Genomic DNA, 21,049 nt, shown 5'->3' with positions numbered 1-21,049 from the left:
AGTATTAAATGCAAGTTTGTCAGATAGATTATTGTAGATTTATTTGGAAGTTTTTAGAAAGTGTCCTCGGATAATCCCATTTGTTCCAAGATTATTCATTGGATGCTTGAAACTTAGGCTGATGCTATTAGCTCGGCATAGGTATTTTACCACAAGTGACTTATCGTCGGGCTCATAATAAGGAGGTATATGCCTTTGTAGAGGTTTTCATCTAGGGATTGCGTGTTGGGCATGTTCTTGCCTATGGTCCAAGATTTATTTGGGCTTCTCGAATTCATTATTTGGGCTTTTACAATCCTTCTCCCTACAAATAATATTAATTTATAAATATTTGTTAAACATTCTGTGATTATGTCTATCAATTACTATCACCATTCATAATATTTAAATAACATAATAATATTAATAATCCAATAGAACATTCGAATTGTACCTGCAAGACTAAGAGAGAGATAAAGAAATGATGGATAAAGATTATAATAAATAAATTATGATTAGGCGAAATGCCTAATAACATGTTGGGCATAGTCAATTCTTAAATAATTGTACTCACCCAATAATTTTTTTTTAAAAAAAAGAAAAGAAAAAAGAAGAAGAAGCAATACTTGAATGTATTTGCTCAATATTAGTCAAAACTAAGATCATTTTGCAAGCTTGATACATATGGTGTTTGAACATTTTGCTAGATTAATAGTTTGTCCTAGATTTTAAATGTAAATAAATGAAAATGCAATTTTTTAAAAGTCAAATGCAATATTTTTCTTGGTATAATACACTCATACTTAAGAATGAAAATACAAGCAATTTCAACTTGCTAGATAGTGAAAAGCAATTTATTTATTTATTTTTAAAATCCAATACTAACGGATCAATTGAAAAGATGAGTAATTTCTAAATTTTCATTGACCTACCTACTTTTAAACCTAAGTAATAATCCAGATGTAAAATGTATAAATAAGATGATTATTTTTTCCTCTCTTTTGGTCCACTAAAGACCCATTTTTTATTTATTTTTGATAATTCAATAGTTACGGGAGGGGGAATTCGAAGCCTTAATACCATTAAAGGGCTCAAGTGGCTTGGTTTTATGCTGTCATTTGGATGATACTGCATAAATTGCTTGCTCACAACCATATAAGGATCACAAATTTGTTTCCAAGATCCACAAGGAGTTTATTGCCGAAATAATGTCCTCATCCATTTGCACATCTTTTTTCTTTTTTTCAGGGGTGGGGGTGGGGGACACCATATCCAACCCCAAAACAAATTGCAGTTCATCCAATTTCTTCTTACCTTCTAATCGTTCCAAACATCTCGTATTGTATAATTAGATATTGTTTGTCAATTAAAAAATTGTCTTCTGGACTGAGATTTTAGACAATAAGCCCAGCCCCGACTCAGATATTACAGCTCTAGCTCTGCTGGTAGTAAAACAAAGTTACAAACAGCATGCTCGACACTTTAAGACAAATTTATATTTCATTAAGAAGCTCAAAAATATTACTGAATCTCTGTTTCTTTTTCTGTTTTCTACACTATCTTATACAATTCAAATAATAATTTCTGGTGTACCTCATCAGAATATATCTGAACTAACTTTGTAGTATCATAGTATACATATCAGTCAGGTCATAGACTAGCAAGAACACGTGTGAGCCCTAAAAGAATTCCTATATACAATTACTCTAATCATATGAAAAATGTATACCTATGCACATGAGAATTCTGAGCTGGGTTGCATTGGAATGAATATCCTCATGTGTCATCTGAAATGTCAAAAATGGAATTGGCGGTGGGAGTAAATCCTGAAGCACACAAATCATTGCAATGGCAATGAAAGCAAATCCTAATGTGAACAAATCATTGGGAGTTAAGTAGCAGACCTGATATGACCAGGGCTATAATAACGTGAAGGTCACAATGATCTGTTATGCACATCAATAATGGAAGCTTTCTCCTGTAACAACAAAAATTTTTCGTCATGCTTCCAACATACATGGTCCGCAGAAAGATTAGAGGAAAAAGCTTTAAAATTGGTATTCATTGGTATTCATGGGTAATTCGCTAGACCAAAGTTTAAGAATTTTGTTAAAAAAAGATTTTAAGATAAATAGCTTTGCCTTCCAAAATCCATTTTGTAAAGATATATATATATATATATATATAGAGAGAGAGAGAGAGAGAGAGAGAGAGAGAGAGACCTCAATCGGTGTGGCGCTCTCAGAGGGGAACCAGTGCATGAGAACGCCCAGGTTAATTACAGCAGGTATCAGTTTAAACAGGAGAGGAGTTGTTACCTGTACACAAACATTTACTAGGGTAAACTGATGGAAGAAGGGTAAAACAATTTTCAATTCTTGAAGTCAATTGTATTTTTTACTATTGTTCCATTATATTTTATTTAGGTCTTATTAGTTAATTAGGTTATTAGTATTTTTTTTTTCTTCATAATTCAATAACTGAGCTTTGACCCAAGTCAATTAGGATTAAGGTTTAGTCCTAGTAGTCTATATAAGTAGACTATTGTAACCCTATGGTGACAAGTTTATAATTAATAAGTTTTTGGTTGGAGTTTTTCCAATGGCATGGTGTTGCCTCCAGCCAACCCTAAGTGTTGATTCCTAGGTTTTCTTTTCCACTTGTTGTTGAATCCAAGCAATCCTAAGTATTGTTCCAATGGCATGGTATTGCCTCCAGCCAACCCCTGTTGATTTTGTTCTACATCGGTTTTGATATCAGAGTTCAATGTTTTGCTTCATAAATATTTTTTTTTATTTAAAAAAAAAATGGTATAACTTTCAACTAAAAGAAACTTACCAGACTAAGAGCTGTTGTTCCAAGAAGAAGAAGATACATCTTCCCCTATATTACAGCATTTTGTCAACAACAACAACAAACATAAAAAAGAAAACAATATAAGTGACGAGGTATTTGGTGATACTGCAGAGGCAAAACTGGCAACCTACATTACTGGAAAATATTAAGGTATAAAGACACACTATACTTCAAAGAAACTGGCCTGCCGGAAATGAAAAAATAAGCTAATTTCTTGAATATTTTAGGGAAAACAATTATCAGCTTAAACAAAGTCTTTTGTTCTGCAAAAACAATTTTGTAAGTTCTCCAAGCCGCTGATGATACTGCAGAGGCAAAACTGGTAAGCTACATTACTGGAGAATCCTATGGTATGATAAAAACATAATATACTTAAAAGAAACTGGCATACTGCAAACGAAAAAATAAAGCTAATTACTTGAATATTATATGGCAAACAATTATCAAAACATAATCTTTTGTGCTGCAAAAACAATTGTAATGGAATTATGAAAGCTATCCAGGTGGCTTTGCTTCATTTTTAACAAACATACAAGCATGAATTTAGCTTGAAGGCATGTGATGCGATATTCCAATTACTGTAAAGGTATGCAATAAATTCTCTGTTTGTGACCATTTTTCAAGTAGAAAAAGGCAATGGAAAGCAGTGGTCACTCAACTTCAAGTCATTTGCAAACAACATTGACAATTAAACAATCACCATCAGATGATTAGTAATTTTGCATAAATGGAGACCTCAAGTTTCAAAACCAATTCAAAATGCTTATAAGATATTAAATGTATAGGCCACTCAAATAGTTGCAGTTTCTAAAGTCAATAAAAACATGTGATATGTTTTCTATTACACATTTTTTTCTTAAAATCATTCCCACGCTTAACATCTTCCCAGTTTCAAAATTGTTTAAAATAGATCCACTGCATCACAAGGCTGATGAGCTGCCCATTTTAAGGTTCAGTTAGAAGGTCACAATAGGAATAAAAAAAAATGTTGCATTATCTCAAAAAGGATATAAATATTCTTCCTGCTTAGCACACAGCTATAAGACAGTACCAAGGCATTACTTATTCCTTTTAACTTGTAAGTAGCATTGCCTCTCTTCTTCTTTTTTCTTGTTTTTTGGGTGGGGGTGGGGAGGGGCTAAAAGTAAAATCCTTCATTTTTCTTTTATATATATATATATATATATCGATCAATTAAATATAAAATTCATTGAAAAGAGAAAATTGGGCAAGGCTCAAGTACACAGGGAGTAAACAACGGACACTAAAGAGGGGGAAAAAAATAAACAAAAAGAAATAAAAAAATAACCAAGATACATGCTGTCCAAAATTGCTAAGCGATCTAAATTGAAATCAAAAGAAGGCAACTGAGCTTGTTGCCATTTGTATAGCATCCTCCCACAAGCTGTGACTTAAGTTGAATTACCAAATGTTCTTTGCTTTCAAAGTTTCTCAAGTGCCTCTCTCCAAATTCCAAACAATCCAAATCAAACAAGGAATAGCCCATTAGATTTGTGATTGTCCTTTTACCACATAAGCATGTCAGTTGCCTTCTTTTGATTTCCAACACCTTAGAAGTATACAAATCCTTAAGGAACGAGTCCATAGATTTGAACTCTCAATTATGTACTGCTCAAATGAAAGAAGGGTTCTAGTGAATGCTCCCATTTAGTCTTACCCATATAATCAGCCACCTTTGCCTCTTTATTTCTTGCAATTAGAAAAAGTTATGGGTATCAGTCTTGAAGGTCTCAGCTCCCTGCCAACAATCATATGGTCATACCAAAAGTGAACCTTATTTCCTGTTCCCACCTCATATTCAACAAAGCTCTAAAACTTTGACCACCCCTTATTTTTGTATTTCCATAAACTCACACCATACGTTCCCCCAATATTTTCCATGCACCAACCTTCTGTAGTCAATTGACATCCAATAGTCTTCTAGTCCCCGAATTGCCCGATTAAATGGGACAACAAACAGAATCTCAATTAAACAAATGAAACTTAAATTCACCCCCCAAACCACCCGAGAGGAAACCCTGTTGAATTTTTTTAATTCTATTTGATACTCTTAATTAGAGTGAGCTTACCATCCTTTAACAAGTATATCTTCTTCCAGCTTATGAGCCTTTTTTTCCGTTCTTTCTAGGAATCTGTCCCAAGTAGCTTTCACTTTAAAGCAAGCTCCTAGTGGTAAAGCCCATATATTTTGAAGGTAAGGCAGGAATTTCACACCCAACGATGTCAGCTAACTCGTCCATATGATTACAATCTCCTACAGGTGCCATCTTTGACTTACCCAAGTTTATCCTCATACTAGAAACCACTTCAAAAAGCAGCAAGGTGCATCTTAAATACTGTAACTGTTCCAAAATCGCATCACATCTGACATGCGTCTTGTTACAAAGAGCAAATGTGAGATCTTAAAAATATCACTATTGGCCTTTACTGAAAAACTTGGCAAGAAACTCCCATCCACAGTCTATGAGATCGTTCTACCTAGAGCTTCATTTACGTAGACATAGAGGAGTGGGGATAAAGGAATAAAAAGATCTCCTGACACAAACCCTTATCACTTGGCAAAAATCCACTTGGACTACCATTCACCAGTACTAAAAACAGAACAATATTGAAGCAAAAATGAATCCACTGCCTCCATTATTCCCCTAAACAAAGCCTACTCAGCATGTACAAAAGAAAATTCCAATTGACCTGGTTATAGGCTTTTCTAAGTCAAGTTTACAGAGCACTACCAGAATTCCTTCCCCTAGACAACTGTCTCAACACTCATTAGCAATAAGTATCAAGTCTAATATCTGCATTCCCTGAATAAAAGCATTTTGCGTGCCAGAATTGAGCTCTCCCATCACCTTCTAGTAACAATTAGAGTGGTGATATTTTACAACACAGAGCAAACATAAGAGACTAGCCATAATGAAAGCAGGGATCAAGCATTAGGCAAGACAAATATTCAACCCACACAAACAACAGCAGAGCGAGAGAATTCACCTCAATAAGATGAAGATTTGAGGCACGACTAAGGAGAACAAAAGCAAATTCTCCAATTTGAGCAAGTGAGACCCCAACCTATAAAAAAAAAAATCAATTTTTCATAAATAAGCAATTTCTGTTTTTAATCCAGATCTAAAGCTAATTCAACAAGCTGAGCTAGTCAACTTACAATGAATGATGTCCTAATGCTATAACCAAAGGCCTTAGTAACAATAGCAACAACAGCCGTCTTAACAACTATGACCAAAATAACAGATGCTAGCAATATATCCACATGGTTCCATAGGAAATGCCCATGTATAAGCATTCCAATACTTGAAAGGAAAAGTGCTGCAAAGAAGTTACGAATTGGTTCCACCTACAGTGTAGAGAAAATCAAATCAGAATACTGTTCCCATTATTCTTATCACAATAGATACAGGAAATGAGTGACTTTTGCATATGACATCCACAGTGAAGCTGCACCTTCAATCTAAATCCATCTACATGCAGCAATTGAATTGTACATAACTACAGATACTTAATTTTAAGAAGGTTCCACACCAATTATCATAATTTCAAATTAGTCTGCAGTCTACACTCATTTACCCCGATTCAAAAACTATTCAGTTTAACTTTTCAAAAGCTAAAATAACATAAGAAAACATCACAACATGAAGTAGAACTAGAAATTAGTTTAGACAATAGTTAAATTTATATACATGAAACGTTTGGAAATTATTAATGACAAAAAAGGAGTACCTGGTCCAAAGTATGTTGTGCAAAGTCAGTAGTAGATATCATAACACCAGCCACAAATGAACCCAGCTCAAGACTAAGGCCTAGCTTATCGCTGCACTGAAAATGTTACAGAACATTTTAAAATATTAAAAAGGTGTAGATAACTTTGAAGATACCCAACAATTTCCCACACTGGAGTCAAATAACTCAACAACTCACCACCTTAACTTCAAATTAAGATAATCTAAAAAGGAGAATCTGGACCGATTGGAATGGTTTTTTATAAACTTTTTTCAAGAATCAGAATTAATAATAGAATCTCTAGTTTTCAAGAATAAGAATGAGAATAATAATATTGGCAAGACATAACTAAAAACACTATTTTCAGAAAAAAAGAAAACCAAAACCTTGTTTGGTGACCACAAAACCCTCTCCTGTCTCCCCTAGTCCTTTTGTTTTTGTATTTTTTTTTTTGCTTTAAAAAAATAAAAATCCTTCCCCTAAGCTTCTTTTCCCCAGTCACAATCGAAACCCTCAACCCCGAATGCCGTCACCTCCACAGCATCCCATAGCCACAAAACACTTTCCCATCAAGGGATCAATCACCAAATAAATTTTTTTTTTCATACATAATATGAATGAATTAGCACATGTTATGAGCACGTATTATTTACCCATATATAAATAATATTTGTGTTAGAATAACTAATTTTATACACTAGAAACACACTTCTCAATGTTAAAATTTTCTTCCACTGCCAACACCAATTAAACCACTTGAAATTGGCGACCATACCCAAGCATAGAACGATTTAGCCAACAGCTTGACTTCGAAGACCAAGTCATGGGTTGGTTGATTCGCCTAATGCCGGTAACACCAGATAGCATTGCCCAACACAGGCAATGTTCCCAGTTGTAAGCATGCAGTCCCAGTCCTTACCATGACCATGATTGCATCTAGAATTTTCACCGACCACCTAGAACTCACATGATCTCCATCTGAGGGTGCCTATTTGGTCTGTTATGGCTTAATTAGCCTCCATTCCTGTGTGTACGGTTTTTCTCATCACAAGCATGCAATTGGTTGTTATGAGGCTTCAATATGTCTTGACCCCCTTCATCACAGTATGTGATTGATTATTCTAAGGTGCTCAGCCCATAATTGGTTAACAAGTGATGCTCGGGATACTACATAGAGCTTACGAACTGGTATGTCATCAATCGCCAAAAAAAAAAAAAAAAATTATTAGGTAGTTGAAGCCCACCAATCACATTCATTTCCACATCTGTTTGTAAGGTTTATGTAGTAAAATTTGTAGTAGTTTTAGAATTTTCCTTGGTTAATTCCCAATTTCCCAATTGACGCTTGTTGGTTCAATGAGTTATTTTGGTGAATAGGCTAGAAGATTATGTGAAAAAGAAGGTGGCGAAGTTGTGATAAATCAGCGGTTCAGTTTTTAGCATTTGTTGGTTGGGTTTCACTTGATAGTGTTACATTTTCCCATTTGGGTCAGTATTTTCAGTTTCTAGTGTACCTACAGGCCCACAAATTTTCTGCCTGGTTTATTTTATTTGTTTTGATTTGAGAGTCAGTGTGGAATTGAATGCTAGTATACAGCACATTTTTTTATTTCCTTACGATATACTTTCTATTACTTCAATTTGTATCATAGAAGGATACACTACAGGCCCAAGTAATTGATGTCTTTCTACTTGGGAGAAAGAAGTTCAATTATTTGACTGATGGTACTAGGAATCCTAAGTATGCTTATAGGAGAGTTAAAGATGTGCAGATTAGGAGTGGTTTGTGGAATATTATGGAGTCTAAGAAAAGGAGCAGTCTAGTATTTTTACCCACTGCACAACTTGGGTTGGAACAGGTTCCGGAGTTATATTCTAGTGTCAATAATTTTGAACGCATTTATGATGACTTACTTCTCCCTTACTCAATCTTTCTTTGTAAGATTATACTACAAAATTTAAAGATATATGTGAAGGACTTAATCTTTATCAACCTATCTTTGCTGATATTAAGGCCATGCAAAAACAGAGAGAGTTATGCATGTAGCCCAGTTTCTTTTTGGCCTGCCTCCAACCTTTGATCCAGTAAAGTCATAGGTTTTGGGAAGTAAGGAACTTCAACTTCCCTTTCTAGGTGAAGTCATTGATCAACTAAGACATACCTCCTTACACCAATTTAATTATTCCATCATCTAGTGAGAAATCCACTTTTTCCATCATTACATGCAGTGGTATATTTTCTAGAGGTGGTCATGGAGATCATGAGCAAGGAGGATAAGGACATTATTGAGGATGAAGTCTCTATGAATCATACTGTATGCTTTTGTTGGAATCAGTATGGTAAACCCCCTGCTCATCAAGTTAGTCTTCAAGAGGAGGAGAATACTTCAGTCACTTACACCAACATCAACTACTAGAGTAGTATCTATTTCTAAGGAAGAGCACCGCCACCTAGTGTCTTTCAAAGGAATATTATAGTCTCTTAGTGTCTGCACAACAACCTAATTCTGCAGCATCAACTTCCATTTCTACTCTAGTTTAGATAGTTATTCCCATTACTTGTCTCGCCACCTACGAAACCAAAGAGTCACAGATCACATGACTGCTACCTCTGGTTTGCTTTTTGACCTCAAGTATTCTAATAATCTTCCTTGTGTTACATTGGCAAATGGATCCACTACTTCTATTTCTTAAGCATCGCTAATCTTTGTTCTACACTGTCTCTATCTTGAGTCTTATATGTTCCTAAATTACCCTTTAATCTCATGTTTGATAGTAAGTTTATCAAAGCCCTTCATTGTATTGTGGTATTTGTAACTAAGCATTATTTTTTTTTAGGGATCTCTTGACAAAGAGGAAGGTTGGTGGTAGGCATGAGGTCGGTTGACTCTCTTAAATCATCTATCTGACGTAGGACAAATTAAGGAATTTCTCTACACGTTATTGTGGTGGGTTTAGGGTTTGGGAAATTTGTGGATCTAAGGTTTAGAATTATTGTGATAGGGATTAAAAGGTGGCTTGATGAGTTATTATTTGATAGGGATTAAAAGATGGTTTAGAATTTGCCCCTGAACATCAAATCGACCATAACTAATAAAATAAAGGGTAAAATATCACTTTCGTCCCTAAACATTCACAAAAGTTCGTTTTTCATCCCTAAACTTTCAAAAGTTTGTTTTTCATCCCTAAATTTTGCGAAAAGTTCTACTTTACATCCTTCCGTTTATGTCTATCAGTTTATGTCCTAAGTGGCTTAACGGAGTGTTGACATGGCGTTTGACTTGGACCAAACTATTTTAATTAAAAAGTTTTGGACATGTGGCACAAAGTTATTGGTACACATGGAAAAAGAAATCCAATGAAATTACCCCCAACCTAACCTTATTCCACAACCAAGAAACCCAACGTCCAAACCCCCATAGCAGCAACCTCAACTGGCTAGCCCAATCGACGTCTCCAAGGCAGCAACCCCGACAGTGGAATCCCAACCCAGACCAGCGACACTAATATTTGGGTGGCTGATTTGAATCTTTTTGCCATTGTGAAAGGTTTGCGTGAAGCTTTAGGAAATTCATGACTTTGTGTGATTTCTATTTTTTAATTGAGTTGCTCATCAGTTACTGAGATGCCATCACTCTAGTTCCTTGTCGGTTGGTATGGGGTTGATTTTGTTGAATCTTGTTTCCACTAGTCCACAGGCAGCAACAAAGCATTATAAAGTCTTCGTTGTCCTATTTGCACACTTCAAGGACCTACTGTAGTAAGTCAAAAGAATTGGAGAACCTGCAAGGCTGTGGCTACTTAGATTTGTGATGATTTCAGTTTTTTCCTAGTCTTCTTTGATAGATTGACAGCCCCAAACAACATGAAGACCATCTTCCACTTCCATTGAACATGCTTCGCACCATGGAGAGTTCAACCACCTAACGGTTTGGGGTCGCTGGTTGCCGATTTAGGGTTGGATTTCATGGTTGGGTTGCCGATTGGGCTCACCGGTTGAGGCTGCTGCTCTTGGGGTTTGGGCATTGGGTTTCCTGGCTGTGGAATAAGGTTAGGTTGGGGGCAATTTCATCAGATTCTTTTTCCATGTGTGTCAATAACTTTGTGCCACGTGTCCAAAACTTTTTCAATAAAATAGTTTGGTCCAAGTCAAATGCCATATCAACACTCTGTTAGGCCACATAGGACATAAAATAACATGCATAAATGGAAGGACATAAAGTAGAACTTTTCACAAAGTTTAGGGTAGAAAAACAAACTTCTGAAAGTTTAGGGACGAAAAACAAACTTTTGTGAAAGTTTAAGAACAAAATTGATATTTTACCCTAAAATAAAAGGATTGTTTTAAGTTTTAACTCTAAAAGACTCTTACCTAGGACTTTAAAACTGCTCGACTTTTACTTCAACTAGACTTCACACAAACCCCATAAGATAATTCTTAAATAGGCAATTTGCAAATATTAGCAAAGTAATCCTCTATGGCTGCATCACTTTCTTACCTTTTTAGCATCATTTTCACCTAAGTCTTCCCTATTTCCACTGACTCATCTAATGCCAAATATCGTCCATGCACATTGCTTTTGCACTATGCTAGGAAAAGCTCTGTTTCCCTATCTGGCTTTCCTCATGAAGCCCTTGGTCTAATCAACTGTTGTAAGGTCCACCAAAGTTTCTAAAAGCCACCTATTGTTTTCTTGACCCAAGAAGATAGAATACAAAAAATAATGTCCTCTCTTAAAAACCTAAACATGAATATTCAACTCTGTTAAATTACTGATTCTCCTGAAAGCTTAAACTATTGGAAAATGGCAAATATAACCATATACTTCTAACACTCCCCCTAACATGTGGGCTGAAACTACCTTTTAATAGGCAAGGCCCAGCACATGGGAATTTAAATGGGAGGTAAAGTGAAGAAGACAAGGATCAAACTCAGGATCTCATACTCTGATACCATGTTAAATTACCAATTCTCCCAAAAGTTTAAGCTATTGAAATATGGTAAATTTAATCATTTAATCACATACTTCTAACAAACTCCACCAAAGTATTTTCGAACAATTTTGATTCAATGGGGCCACCAATGCTTCTCTAGAACAGGGAAAACATCTTGTCTCTAGAGCTCATTTTGCTCCCTGGGTCTATGCTCCTCCCTGTCAATCCCATCTTACAGTTCATCAACTTTACCTTCTCTTCTACCTCAATATAGAAGATTCGTGCCCTTTTCTACAAATTTAAACAAAACATTTTCCCATCTCCCAAAACTTTTGGTAGAATTCAACTACATCTACTTAGTCACATAACTGTACAATAAATCAGGCAATTGAAAATATAAAGCACATTGTACAAAGGAGATCACCACAAATAGAATAACTATTGTCACAGAAATAACAGGCCAAAAGCAGGCAGGATGCATTATCAAAATGCAAAATGATGAACAGTCATTAGTCTTAATATGAAAGATAACCATCTGGAACTCACCCATGCAGATAATAGGCAGAAAGCCACAGCAGCAAGCTGATAAAGTTCATTTGTCTGGATCATAAAAGGGAAACAAAATGAAATTACAGAAATACTAGTCAATCCAAGAATGTAGCTAATGTTGTTTAAAACTTACTTGGGATGATAGCTGCATCATCAGTTTTAGAAAGCGGGGAACAAACGACCAAGATAATACAGATGCAGCAGAGATATATATCGACAGCACTAGAAGCCTGATGTCAACAAAAGAAACAGGCCATATTCAATAAAGATGATGGTGTTGATGCCAACAAAACAAACCGGTTGCCGCAAGATAATTGACTAATTTACATGCTGGTGTTGACACCCTTTTCTTGGTCATGCAAAAACACAACTACATTTCAAAATAACTAAAAGCTTGAACACTGAAAGAAAATTTTAAATCATGAGTCCTCAGTAAGTTAAATGGGGAGAAAAGCCAAAAACAAAAACAAAAACAAAAACTACTCATGAACAGACTTACACTTTTCCCATTGAAATCATTCCCTGCAAAAGGCCACCGTTACCACCCAAAACTGGGAGCAAGGCAAACAGTAGACCAACAGCACAGTCCTGAAATAATCCAAGGTGAACAAGGAATATATGAAAACCAAAAAATCAGGCTTCCTACCTCAGTGTATTTAAACTCTGAGATCTACCATCTGATTAGAAATGATTTATAAGATACCTGAAAAATAAGTGTCCCGATTGTAACTTGACCATGAAGAGAATTACTACTATTCCGTTCCACCAGAAACTTTACCACCTGGGAAAGACAATAAGAAAAGCATGGAAAGCACTAAGCAAGCAGCAACCAGGTAAAAAAGAAAAAGTTGTGTCATGAAAAGGTCTCTAGAGAGATACCACTGCTGTTGACGACATCGATAAGAATGCACCAACAAATACACCTTCAGACAAATTTGCTCCAAATAACTGCAATATTAGCAGATGTTCAAGCTTAGCATCTGTTTTGAACAAAATTGTAACTAATCAAAATGAACAAAATTCAGATTAGATACTCTCAAAATATACCATGGCAAGTATGCCACACAAAAACATAAATATGAAGATCTGAAGCATCCCCCCAAGAACAGCAACAGGTCCCACAACTTTTAACTGCAACACACACAAGTTAAACCACAAAAAGGGAAGCGTATTATTAGTTATTACATAACTGTCAAAATAAGCTACCGTGAAATACAGGGTAGAAAAGACTTCCCAATCCGGGAAGTGAGAACAATATACCTTTGTCAAAGAGAATTCCAGCCCTAAAGCAAAAAGAAGAAAGACAACACCAAACTGTGCAACAGTTTCAACCTGTAATTAAAAAGAGAGAGAGAAGAGAACTTGTCATTGTAGATCATTGGTTCCAGGTAAATGGTAGACCAAATCATTGCACATGAAATTCCCATGATATGACTTGCTTTAACTCAATTGAGTCTATCATAGTCACTCCATGCTACATAGCACATGGATATAGACCGATTGCACTTGATTTCTTTATGATAAATTACCAATTGCCCAAAAACTCAAGTTGTTAGGAAATTGTGAATTTAATTATTTAGCCAATATTCTAACACACCCCTTCAATTGCAAACCAAGACTACCCCTTAATAAGTGGGACTCAACACATGAGATTTTTAAATTTTTAAATGGGAGCCGATTGCACTTGATTTCTTTATGATAAATTACCAATTGCCCAAAAACTCAAGTTGTTAGGAAATTGTGAATTTAATTATTTAGCTAATATTCTAACACACCCCTTCAATTGCAAACCAAGACTACCCCTTAATAAGTGGGACTCAACACATGAGATTTTTAAATTTTTAAATGGGAGGCAGAGCAAAGACACAATTCAAACTTTTCAAAACCATTTTGCTTTGATACCATGATAAATTAACGATTGTCCTAAAACTCAAGTTGTTAGGAAATTGTGAATTTAATTATTTAGCCAATATTCTAACACACCCCTTCAATTGCGGACCAAGACTACCCCTTAATAAGTGGGACTCAACACATGAGATTTTTAAATTTTTAAATGGGAGGCAGAGCAAAGACACAATTCAAACTTTTCAAAACCATTTTGCTCTGATACCATGATAAATTAACGATTGTCCTAAAAGTTTCAATTGTTAGGAAATAATGAATTTAAATCATTTAACTAATATTCTAACACTTTCTAAGATGTTGCACATGAATATAGGCTATTGTACTAAAGGATGTGCAATGTGTGCATGCTCCTCATCTTGGTGACTTCCTCTATCTAATGACTACTGTTATCTAGGCAGTCACCCTAGTTATAGGTAATGGAGCGTGTTAAAGTATTGGGTTTATGTTGATGTAATGGCCCAAGAGGCCTAGTTAAGTTGAAAACCCATGTTGGGCTAACCCTAGCTTCTAGTTTCTATAAATACCTTATTAAGGGTTCATTGTAATTATTGACTTGAGTATACAGTAATAATGTAGCATCTAGGGCTTTATTATGTGAATGTAGGCCACTGGCCAAACCATAAAATCCCTTGTGTTATTCTCTTTTTCGTGCTTCTGCTTCTCTATATTATTTAATTCTCGTCTTTAATGGAGCATAATATAGAATAATGCTGGAAAAATTGGTAAATTTGGTGTGTAAATGGAGAAAATCTTCAGGAAGTGTGGTTAGTTAGAACTTTTCATATTCTATCAAAGTTACTATTCTGACCTCTAGTTTAAGGAAAAAGTTTGGCTCCAAACCAGTTTGGAGTTATCTTCTTCCAACCTACTATGTAATGATTAAATAAACCATCCATGTGTAGTGTTAGTTATATGACTTTTTTAATGAGTCATGTGACTTGTTAAATAATACACATGAATAGTCTTATAAATCGTCATGTAATGAGTTGGAAGAGATAACTCCAAACCAATTTGGAGACAAACTTTGTCCCTAGTTTAATACTTTTTTGTATCTATGTCAAGGGCATTTAGAAGGGTGAATAACCTTTTGGAGTGAATTTCTGAAAACAATATCAGTGAGGAAACATTTTAATAAAATAAAAGTAAGAACTTGAGAAATGATGATAGAACAAAGCGTTCTAACTTCAAGAAATAATGTTCTTGGGCTGTTAACATCAACATACCTGTACCATTTCACTAATGAATTTCAGGCCTCCTGGTCCAATAACTGAACCGGCAAGTAGATATCCCACAATAACCTACCATATTTATCAAAAACAAACAAAAGAACATTTCAAACATTGTACCACATAAATCACTTTATATACTTGGACATAAATGCAATGCAATTAGTCAAAAAATAAATAAAGCTAAAAAATATGAATACAAACTGGTTGCCCCAAACAGGAAAAGATAATTCCACCAATAGCAGCAGTAACTATGACAACCACCAAGTCTGAGATCAATCTGCCAGAATGTAAAACAGAACTAATAAGGCATAAATCTCAGGCAGCATATAAAATCTAAACTAAACAACTTCAACCATTGTTTTCAAGAACTGACTAACCCTAAATAAAAAACAGATTGTAATTCCAAACTATAGGGTAAGTTTGGGGAAAAGCCTTGTTAGAGAAATTTTAAAAAATAAACACTATCTGTGATGGCCAACTCCAGCATTTAAATGACATTTTCAATTTCTGAAAACAAAGAAATAAGAGAGAGCCTTGGTTTTAAAATCTTTAAAAATAAATAATAAAAAAAAAAAACTTCCCATACTTGAAAATGGCAATGTTTTCATATAAGATGAGACAACATATTCCCTTTTAAAAAATATAAAATAAAATAACTGCCAATTAACAAATAAACAAAGCAAAAGGCAACTTTTTGCCAACTTCAAATTCAGTGTCTATTTGGATAGCTTATTTTTTGTCAGCTTATTTTACTATTCAACTTATTTTTACTATTATTCATGGGTCTCATTGCACTTTTTGATACTATTTATAGGTCCTACTGTACTATTTTAACTAAGTTTTACCTTTATCTACAATACTTTCAACAAAAAATTTTCAGTTTCAGCAAAATAAGCAGATCCCAAACGGACCCTCAATTAAAAAAAATGGTATTCAAAAATCCATTTTGAATTTTGAGCCAGACTGACCCTGAATTTATCGTGATTTACAATAAGGAGAAAAGAAATAAGGATATCAACCTCAAATCTACTTGTAGTATTGGATACTTGGATTTCTTGTTAGACATCACAAACACATTGTCCTGCCATCATGTAAGAGAAGCAAGTTAGTGGGGATGAAATTTAGAGCATGAACAGCTATAACTCTCCCAAAGTTTTAGCGCACCTTTTTGTCAATCAAGGTTTCCACATCATCAGAATCCTCATTCTCTAGGGAAAAAACATCTTGGAGCTGGAATGCTCTTGTACCACTGATACACATGTTGTTTGAGTAATGTTATAAATTAAAAAAAATATACATGTATATTCAACATATTTTCACAATGTATTATATACATTCCCATACTTTGCCTCCTGTGTATCATTTTTCTTGGTCTTCTCATGAGTGATTTTTGCTACAGTCTCCAGTACAGCCTGTGAAACATAATCGAGACTCATATTTAATGTGGATAACACAATTAAAGAATGTTAGAGCCAAACAGTTCAACTGGGAAAGAAATTTACAAGAACAAACATCACCCAGTTTTCATACTATCATGTGATTTGTACACGAAGCAGTGTTCAGCTACACTGTGGACTAGCCATTTGGGAAGCATGACTTGGAGGTATACACAAAGGCCAGATCCCAAGTAAAATTTCTTTTATTTGTCCATTTATTTACTTATTTATGAATACTAGCATATTGCATCACAATGGAGCATATGAATCAGCCTTTATATGCCAATTCAAGCCAAAACCAATCAGAAAAGTTGAAAATTTTTCCAAAACAAGGAAATGGTCAGGGTTTGAATTTCCAAGTTCAAATTTGAGAAATACGGATAGATTTCACAAACCCATTACATAAGTGAGAAAATTATGTGAATATTGCACCATGTCCAACAGATTTACAGGAAAAATCAACCTACCTGTTGATCAGCTACACTGTTGTTGAAGCTGCTTCGATCAGATACTAGTAAAGCAGAAGCAGAATGAAATATTAAATAATTAGGGTTCAACGAAATATCAAACACCAAGGAACAAAATGCAATACTACAAGAATTGTGGTCATGATTCAATCAATATCTGGATTCCAAATTTGAAGTAAATAGGCAAACATGCATCATCAATATTGAAGAGCAGGACTGAATGGAATACATGACATTCTCCAAAACAAATGAAATTTTACATATATCAAAAGGAAAGTAATCAAGAATTAGCTTCATTTCACTGCCAAACCATAGAAGGCAAAGAAACAATTTTCTTGACATGTATATCACATTTTGACATGGAAGACAAGCAATAATAAATTGCAAGAACATAGAGTCCATGGTATTTAATTAGGTTTTTATATTTTATTTGGTTATTCTAGAGTCAAGGGTATTTTAGAAATTCTACAATTGTTAGATATGGGTAATGGGTTTTCTTCTATTAAAAAGTAAGCCTTATTTAGTTTGTGGGTCTTTTTGTATGGGCTTTGATTTTATTCAATTAGGGTTTTGTTTACTGGTCAAAGTAGAAATCTTAGTTCTAATAGGAGAAGGTACATGTAGGATCTATATAAGTGTCTTATTGTACTTAAAAAAGTTTTAATTATGTTTTGAGTATTACTTATTTCTTTTCTTCTTCTCTTTCTTATAGTACTTTTCATACAGCCCATAAACACAATAAAAATCTCTCTTTTTCTTCTTTCTTACAACCCCAAATTAAGCTCTTTGTTTTACATATCAAAACCCTAAATCCCCACATAGTTTCTTCTATCATAACTTAACAACTCTAAATCCTGTTTCTACAAGTCCACCTAAACATTAACCCACCACAACCACACATAGAAATATTCCCTAATTTGTCCTACGTCAGCCTTGGACTTAAAGTTCACCCAAAGGAGGACTCAAGTATTTCAAAGGCAAGCTAGATATCTTATAGCCAAGTACACCAGCCAATGCTTCAATCTTGTGGACTTTCCCTACGGGAACCATCTCAAGCTTTCCTAGATTTATTTTAAACCTGAGCCAACTTTGAAACAAAGCAAAACACATTTCCAATGGCCAAACTGTTCCAGATCATTGGCACAAAGAATTAAAGTGCCATCAGCAAACAAAAGATGGGACACCATCACCAAAGCAATCATTCTTTCCCCCACTGAAAACCCACTTAAATATTCCCCATAAACCAACTTAGAAAGCAATCTACTCAGGGCCTCCATTACTATCACAAATAAAAAGGGCAACAACGGGGGATTCCATTTCTAGGAGCGTCTTAGGTTTTGTTTTCTTTAAATTTCAAGTTAGTCTTCATTATTTATTACCTTATTAGGTTTTTAGTTTACTAGACAAACTAGGAATCCCAATACTAATAGTATAAGAAAGAGTCCTCATATATATTTATGCTCAATATACTCAAAGAACACATGGAGTTAATAAAGAAAAATATTCAGTATTTGAGTATTAGGACACATTAATAAAGGAATAATGTTACACTCCCTCAGATTATCCACTGTAAGAATTTTCTCCAAAGAAGCAGCCCAAAGAAAGAATGCCACTTTTGTTGGGACCTTAGCTTGGCTTATAAATGCTTTTCCATGGTAACGCCTCAACTCCCATAGTAACTAATGCTTTTTCAATGAACTAATGCATTCATTGGAACCCTTTATTCGTCAAACTAGTCCAAGATTGGGAATTGGAATCTATGTAACATTTTTTTTGGATGATCTTTACTGTATTAAAGTTAGACATGAGGTAAAGGATAAACCAATTTGGTCACCTTCAAAGACAAATGGATTTTAAGTTTAAAATTATTACAAGATGTTGCTATTAAGGGGCAACCAGCTTTTTCCTTGTAAAAGCATTTGAAGAGTGAGCGGCGAGAGCTCCTTTGCAGGTTTTCTTCTTCACCTAGACTGCTGCGTTGGAGAAATTTTTTACAACAACCAATCTGAGGGAACATGGAGTAATATTTATGAATTGATGCTACATGTGTAGATCTAATGGAAAATATGTAAACCACTTATTTCTACATTGTCCAATAGAAAAAGAGTTGAAAATGTTCTTATGTCTTTGTAGGGTAAGTTAGGTGATGTAGAGCTTAGTAGTTGCCCTTTTGGCTAGTTGGAAAGTGAACTTTGGTAGGCTTAATGGCTGAGAGATTTAAAAGCCAATTCTACTATGGTTAGTATGGAACATTTGGAGAGAAAGAAAGAGACGTTAATTTGTGGGGAAAGAGCATTTGATAGTGCAACTAAAGTTTTTATTCCTCAGGTCTCTATGAGTGGACATCAATTTCTACATCTTTCACTGCCTCGCATCTTATCGACTTCCTAGCTTGTACAAATTTTAGTTAATACTTTGTAGTGTTTTTTTCTTCTTGGCACTTCCTCTATATTCTTCCTGTGTATTAGGACTTTGCCCATATGTGTGCTTTTCTAATGAGATCATTTACTTATTAAAAAAAATAAAATAAAATAAAGATTCCACCACTTGATCCAACTGCAAGGATCACCACCCTTTTCATTTCTTCATTTGGTCCCATTTTTAAAACCATGGTTATTGCCTTATTTCCTTCCAACTTCCATTGGAACTACATCCTCCCCCGTCGCGACCTTTCAGATGTGACTTCACAATAAACCTCTTCCTACTATTGATGCCATACCATAAAAGTCCTCCCCCATTCTCCTTTTTCCCTCTCTAAAACATCGGATAAAAAAAATTGCATCAACACCAGATTCCAATCTTGCAATGGCCTTACTGGATGGCTTGGACGTTTTTAAGCACCTTTGCAGAAAGCTATAAATCTATAACCCTACCAAACTGATCTGAACCCAATTCCATGTTTCAGTTAATTTCAACTTGAACCACATAAAAATATTATATATTCAAGTTCTACATAGTATTTGGAGGTTTATAGATCCTTACTCGTATAGTACCCTAGTTGGGTATTTTGCAACTCAACAAGAAGTTTGACATGGCGTTTTTGTACACACAGACACGGTATCAATTTCAGCAAGCAATACACCATCGCGCACAAGACAATGACCACTAGCGGGCCCGCATTATACATGGTTACTTCATGGAAGCTACTCAAATTTCAAAGTGCCGATTTATCTTAAGCAATGCAGTCGCAATAAACTGTTTCAATATTTTCTATTCCAAACCTTAAGTAGTGTGTTTGGTTGCTGAGAAAAAAAAAAATTTTTCTTTTTCATTCAAGCATTTCCTTATCCTCTACTAAGTTGCGCCTAATACATCCATTTAAAAATTTTCTCGGAAACCAAACAGAGCTTAAATTAAAAATTTTCAGAAATCTAAAATCACAAAGAAAAAAAAAACGAAACTGACCTTCAGGCTGATCATTCTCGGAGAACTCCTTCTCGAGGACCCGATCGAACATTTTGGCTATGCTACCATCGCCGGAATCCGGTGCGGACGAGTTCAACAAGCTCCCGTAGAACCTCTCCCTGATTTCCTTCTCAGATCTCGCGGCGCAACCGCAATTCCAATTCCCAGTGGAAATCAAAAACACAAAGAGGCAGTACCAGAATCCAAGCGTTCCTCGCTTCTTCTTAGCTTCGAAAATCGCCATTTTTGAGACTCCACACACACACACAAAAAATGAATAGTTCTGAGAAAAATGTATAAAAAATTTCAATTCAAATGCAAAATGGAAGAGATTTTTTTGATTTTAGGAATGTATATTTGAATGGAGGAGTTTGCTTTTTTCTCTTTGGTTTAATTTGGTTTGGTTAGTGCTTTTTTGGCAGCTGTATTGGGATTTAATTGTCCAGGGGCGGGATCGCACGTGTCAAAATTATAATTATTAATCTGAGGGCATGTGTAGAGTGTTTCGCATGCAAATATCACATGGTGAGACACG

The 21,049-nt window shown here is 35.0% G+C and overlaps 1 protein-coding gene across 2 annotated transcripts; it reads right to left on the bottom strand.

Annotated features, from left to right (window-relative positions):
- Positions 1–1,456: 1,456 nt before the first annotated feature.
- Positions 1,457–20,947, bottom strand: LOC115970974 (K(+) efflux antiporter 5). 2 transcript variants are annotated; one of them, XM_031090617.1, is made up of 21 exons: positions 20,515–20,758; positions 17,110–17,153; positions 16,551–16,618; positions 16,371–16,455; positions 16,226–16,287; positions 15,408–15,483; positions 15,201–15,275; positions 13,333–13,404; positions 13,120–13,203; positions 12,952–13,020; positions 12,776–12,853; positions 12,572–12,660; positions 12,206–12,302; positions 12,070–12,123; positions 6,589–6,684; positions 6,017–6,205; positions 5,845–5,922; positions 2,818–2,862; positions 2,202–2,297; positions 1,884–1,957; positions 1,461–1,766 (listed from the first exon to the last, which is right to left on the bottom strand). In XM_031090617.1, the coding sequence occupies exons 1-20, from the start codon at positions 20,756–20,758 to the stop codon at positions 1,916–1,918; spliced, it is 1,743 nt and encodes a 580-aa protein (XP_030946477.1). In that variant the 3' UTR covers positions 1,461–1,766; positions 1,884–1,915. The 2 variants fall into 2 exon arrangements, with proteins under 2 accessions (XP_030946478.1, XP_030946477.1); XM_031090618.1 differs by having other exon boundaries at positions 1,457–1,957; positions 20,515–20,947.
- Positions 20,948–21,049: the final 102 nt, after the last annotated feature.

This window comes from Quercus lobata, chromosome 12, assembly GCF_001633185.2.
Source record: "Quercus lobata isolate SW786 chromosome 12, ValleyOak3.0 Primary Assembly, whole genome shotgun sequence".
Classification (NCBI taxonomy): domain Eukaryota; kingdom Viridiplantae; phylum Streptophyta; class Magnoliopsida; order Fagales; family Fagaceae; genus Quercus; species Quercus lobata.
Note: the sequence above shows the minus strand (reverse complement) of the source record. Positions and strands in the feature narration are given on the sequence as shown.

Excerpts from the sequence above, each read along its gene's own strand:
- LOC115970974 (XM_031090618.1), bottom strand. The coding sequence starts at position 20,758 with ATGGCGATTTTCGAAGCTAAGAAGAAGCGAGGAACGCTTGGATTCTGG. Across the intron at positions 2,863-5,844 it reads CAAATCTTCATCTTATTGAG|GGGAAGATGTATCTTCTTCT; the intron begins GTGAATTCTCTC and ends GCTGTAATATAG. Across the intron at positions 2,298-2,817 it reads GAACAACAGCTCTTAGTCTG|GTAACAACTCCTCTCCTGTT; the intron begins GTAAGTTTCTTT and ends GTTTGTGTACAG.